A 5,907-nucleotide genomic window follows, 5' to 3' on the forward strand; every position below is an offset into this window, starting at 1 on the left:
CCCCTGAAGAACTTCAAAAATTACTTCAAGAAATTCGCCAAACTCCATCAGTTTCTGACGATTCTCCAAAATCTATAAAGAATGATTTATTTGAAGACGCTCAAGACCCTTTTGATGACCCTTATGAAGAATAAGAAATCATTATCCATAAATTTGATGTAATACTTTAAATATTTCGTTTTCTCTATTATCAAAATTTTGTTTTTCAAATACGTATGCATGTATACTATGATGGTATTCATGTATTTATGTATAAACAATTTTTATCAAAATTATTATCAAATCTATAATCAATGATGATATGAAGACAAAAAACTTTAGAAGATGCTCTATAATGGCTTACTTTATCAAAAGAAGATGGTCATTGATTACAAACGACAATTGTTTCAAAAGATGAATGACAACCACTTTCAAGGACAACCACTTACAAGTAATTATTTCTATTGATTGGCTATGGGTTCTTACGGTGAAAAATATCACTACATGATTTCAAGACTTTGAAGACTCCAAGATGATTATAAATAGAGACTATCCTTTAGTTGAAGATACAAGAAAAAATTCATTCTCTAAAAAATGTTCATCTCATGTCTAAAAAATCTCCAAGAGTCTCTCTTTCTACTAGTAGATGTTCAAAGTCTTTAGATTTTCAAATAATTCTTTCTCCAGAAGTATGTACTGATTGTAATTCAAGCCTAATTCAAGAAGGTATTATCTAAAATATTTTATCGTTGTGTTGTTTTTATTTTTCTATGATAATTTCATTTCGAGTTATTCTAATTATTAATTCTACAAGATTTGAAATTTTTGTTAAAATAGTACTCGTTTTTAATAATCAAATTCATGCTTAAATCATTTAATTATGTCTAACAAAATCTTGATGAATTGCATTCCTAATAGAAATATTCTTTTAAAAATACAGCAAATCCAAGAATCTATAAATAACTCTGAGCAAAATCTTAAAAATTCTTATAAAACTACTAATCAAGGTACAAATTTAAACAATAATCATATTCATGATGTTAGACGGTTCATAAGAGCAAGTATAAAAATTCGAAACAAACAGATACGTTATCTAAAAACAAAACTATTTGTTTTCTAAATGACCAAAGACCAAATTATCTCTAATTTATAAAATGATATCTCAAATTATCTCTAATTTATAATAAAATGATTTATCTCTAATTTATAAAATGGTATCCCAAATTATCTCTCTCTCTCTCTCTCTCTCTCTATATATATATATATATATATATATATATATATATATATATATTAAAAGAGAATGTTGGTGGATGTTGATAATTTGCACATTTTACTTTAAGAAATGATATTTTTCACCCTCTAACTTTTAAAATTTCATTTTTTGACCATCTAGATTTTTATCATCGATATCATTGCTCCCCTCTACTTTGTAGAGGACATTTTCTTAGCACCCTTCTACTTTGAAAAATGACTATTTACACATCTTTACTTTTTAAAATAAAACCTTGACACCTTCTGCTTTTACTATCGACAATATACACCATTTACTTTATAAGATGACATTTTCCACCCCTCTAATTTTTAAAATGTCATTTTAGCTCCTTCGACTTTGAACTTTGTAAATCATAAGTTTCACTATCTATTTTCTAAACTTTCGTTTATCCATAGCAATATACATAATCTGATTTTCCTTAATAACTATCATTCGTTAACTTAAAAAAATCAATCTTTTATGTATGTGTCAGTATAATTCGATGTATTCAACGTTTCAATATAAATTTATAACTCTCGTTCAATATTATTATTTTAAAAAAAAACTTACTTTATTTTTTTTATGTATATATCGATAAATTCGAGTTTGTCTATTTTTCACTTTACAAACAGAAACTACATTTTCGTCTATTTTTAACATGTAGCAACTGACATTTTAGTACTTCTTAAATCTATTACTGCCACAACAATACATGATAGCAGATAAAATCATAGTTATTATTATTTTGAAAACAAATAACACACTTATATAATCATATTAATATTTTCATTTTTTATCAGTTACAAAAAACCTCAACTATTTAAATAAAAGTTATTTTTTTCACGCTAATTATAAATTTATAATATACATTTCAAATAATAAAGTATATATCTTTTTTATCATAAATCTTACATTGCAAAAATATATGTAAAAGTTGTTATTTAAAATTGGAAAAGTGGAAACAAATTGAATGCTAAAAACAAATTTACAAACGCGTTTTCTCAATGAACTCCCACTGTTCAATCTCTCTCCATGTTCTCTCTTCTCTCTCCCCAAACACCAATTTTAGGGTTAGGGTTTTGAACAAAACCCGTTTTCCACACATCAGATCTTTAAACTAACCCCTTCTTACCAAGATTCAATTCTTTTCGAACCCTCAAAAGGGTTCAGTAATGGGTCGTCTTCACAAACCATTTAACTTCTTGTTAATTACCTTGTTGGTATTCACTACGTCTTACTTCCATGCTGTTTCTGGCGATGATTCCGACAAATCGGCGCTTCTGGAGTTCAAGGCTGCTGTTTCGGATCTTTCAGGAGTGCTAATGAGCTGGAATTTAAGCAGTTCGGATCACTGTTCGTGGATCGGAGTCACTTGCGGGTCAGATTCTAGGGTTGTGGCGATTAACATCACAGGTGGAGGTAACTCCGGAGACTTTACCTGTTCTAAATATAATCAGTTTCCTTTGTATGGATTTGGAATTGTAAAGAATTGTTTGGATCTTAACGCCAAATTAGTGGGCAATTTGTCATCCGCGATCTCTAAGCTTTCAGAACTCCGAATTTTATCACTTCCTTTCAACGATTTGAGTGGTGAAATCCCTTCTGAAATTTGGGGTATGGAGAAATTAGAAGTGATTGATCTTGAAGGGAATTCGATTCACGGCAACTTACAGTCTCACTTCACTGGTCTAAAAAGCCTCCGAGTTCTCAATTTGGGGTTTAATCAGATATCCGGCGAGATACCAAATTCAGTATCCCAATTCAAGAATTTACAGGTCTTGAATCTCGCAGGGAATCACATCAACGGTTCAATTCCAATATTTCTCGACAAATTTTGGGATTTAAGAGGATTATACCTCTCTTTTAACCAATTATCCGGGAACATTCCGATTGAAATCGGCTACAATTGTGGTAATCTCGAGAATCTAGAACTTGCCGGAAATCTTTTGGTCGGTGGGATTCCATCAAGCTTAGGGAACTGTACCAAGTTACAATCCCTCTTATTGTACTCGAATTTACTTCAAGAAGAAATCCCGATTGAACTCGGTAGACTTAAAACGCTTCAAGTTTTGGATATTTCAAGAAATAGTCTCAGTGGCCCAATCCCACGGGAACTCGGAAGCTGTTTGAACTTATCAATCGTCGTCTTCTCCAACTTGTTCAATCCAATTCCCACTTTTTCCATTCCTGACAACAATTTCTTGCAATTAGCTCCAGAAGACGAGTTCAATTACTTTGAAGGTACAATCCCCTCTGAAATCACCACTCTCCCAAATCTAAAACTTTTATGGGCACCAAGAGCGACATTAGAGGGCAGGTTTCCCTACAATTGGGGGACATGTGGCAGCTTGGAAATGATCAACCTGGCCCAGAATCTTTTCTCCGGTGAAATCCCCAAAGGATTCAATATCTGCAAAAACCTAAATTTTCTTGATTTGAGCTCCAACAAGCTAACCGGTGAAATCAGTGACAAACTTCGTGTCCCTTGTATGACAGTGTTCGATGTCAGTAGCAATCACCTCTCAGGGTCAATTCCGTCTTTTCACAACACCACCTGCGAACCCTTGAATCCCTCATCAACATACCTTCAGTTTTTCGCATCAAAAACGGTAAATTCTTTGTTTTTACCAACCGATAACAGGAATCTTGCAGTAATTCATAACATCGGTAACAACAATTTCACGGGCGGGTTATCTTCCATACCCATTTCAAGAACAGGGGAAAACACGGTTTATGCATTTTTAGCAGGCGAAAACGCGCTCACCGGTGAATTTCCAGGGGTGCTATTTGAAAACTGTGCGAAATTGAAAGGGTTGGTTGTGAACGTTAGCTCCAACGGGTTATCAGGTCAAATCCCGGTCAACATCGGTCAAACTTGCCGGATTTTGACTTTCTTGGACTTATCCGGTAACCGCATCTCCGGGACAATTCCGGTTGGATTTGGTGATCTGGATTCTCTCGTTTCGGTTAATTTGAGCCGGAATATGTTATCCGGCGAGATTCCGGGCAGTTTTGACAAGATTAAGGATCTCAAGAATCTTTCGTTATCCGGAAACAATCTCACGGGTCGAATTCCATCGGGTTTAGGAGATGTCAAATCTCTACAAGTTCTAGAACTTTCATCGAATTCATTATCCGGTGAGATTCCGGAAGATCTCGTGAATCTCAAGAATCTAACTGTTCTCTTACTCAACAACAACAAATTATCCGGAAAGATTCCATCGGGTTTAGCAAACGTGAAAACTTTACAAAAATTCAACGTCTCATTCAACAACTTATCGGGCCCACTACCCTCAAACGAAAACCTAATGAAATGCAGCAGTCTTCTCGGAAACCCGTATCTACAATCATGTAAAATCTCTCCGGCGACATCCTCACCGGAGCAACCCGTCTCCGGCGACTTCTCGAATCTCTCTGGGAGCCCAATTCCCGGCCCGAAGGACCGGAACCGAAACGGTTTCAATTCAATCGAAATCGCCTCGATCACATCTGCATCCGCTATCTTCTCCGTTATGATCGCGCTTTTTGTCCTGTTTTGTTGTACAAAATGGCGACCGAAATCCACGGGTCGTGGGCACGGGTCGACCCGTAAGGAGGTTACGGTTTTTACCGATATTGGTGTCCCGGTCACTTTCGAGAACGTGGTTCGGGCAACGGGCAGTTTCAACGCGAGCAATTGTATCGGGAACGGTGGGTTCGGGGCGACTTACAAGGCGGAGATTTCGCCCGGGTTTTTGGTGGCGATAAAGCGGTTAGCGGTGGGCCGGTTTCAAGGCGTGCAACAATTCGACGCGGAAATCAAGACCCTCGGGCGGCTCCGCCACCCGAATCTCGTAACCCTAATCGGATACCACGCGAGCGAGACCGAAATGTTCTTGATTTACAACTATTTACCGGGCGGGAACCTCGAAAGATTCATCCAAGAACGATCGATCCGAGCCGTCGATTGGCGCGTCCTACACAAGATCGCGTTAGACATCGCGCGGGCCCTCGCGTATCTACACGACCAATGCGTACCGCGTGTCCTCCACCGCGATGTGAAGCCGAGTAACATTTTATTGGACGAAGATTTCAATGCGTATTTATCGGATTTCGGGCTCGCGAGGCTTTTGGGGACGTCAGAGACACACGCGACCACCGGAGTCGCCGGAACTTTTGGTTACGTGGCGCCGGAGTACGCGATGACGTGTCGGGTGTCGGATAAGGCGGATGTTTATAGTTATGGTGTTGTGCTTTTGGAGTTGATAAGTGATAAGAAGGCGTTGGATCCGAGTTTTTCGAGTTATGGGAACGGGTTTAATATTGTTGGGTGGGCGTGTATGTTGTTGAGACAGGGTCGGGCGAAGGAGTTTTTCACGGGCGGGTTGTGGGATGCAGGCCCACATGATGATTTGGTGGAGGTGTTGCATTTGGCGGTGGTTTGTACGGTGGATTCGTTGTCGACACGGCCTACGATGAAGCAGGTTGTACGGCGGTTGAAACAGTTGCAACCGCCGTCGTGTTAGGAAAGATTGTTGTTATTTTTTTTTTTTTTGGTTGTAGGGGTTAAGGTTGTATATTGTAGGAATAGGTTTTGTTGGTGGGAGATGATTTTATACGTGTAACGATTTTATGGTATTGTTCTCTATTGTTTTTGTTTAATAAAAGCAAAAAGTAGAGAGATCACGCAGTCA

General features: G+C 37.5%; 1 protein-coding gene across 1 annotated transcript; it reads left to right on the top strand.

Annotated features, from left to right (window-relative positions):
• Nucleotides 1-2,194: 2,194 nt before the first annotated feature.
• Nucleotides 2,195-5,907, top strand: LOC145097700 (LRR receptor-like serine/threonine-protein kinase RPK2). The gene has a single exon (XM_079035335.1). It carries the CDS (start codon nt 2,407-2,409, stop codon nt 5,737-5,739), a length of 3,333 nt encoding a protein of 1,110 aa, XP_078891461.1. The 5' UTR covers nt 2,195-2,406; the 3' UTR covers nt 5,740-5,907.

The sequence above is a fragment of the Lactuca serriola genome, chromosome 4 (genome assembly GCF_051521515.1).
Source record: "Lactuca serriola cultivar US96UC23 chromosome 4, Lser_US96UC23_V15, whole genome shotgun sequence".
NCBI classification, from domain to species: Eukaryota; Viridiplantae; Streptophyta; class Magnoliopsida; order Asterales; family Asteraceae; genus Lactuca; species Lactuca serriola.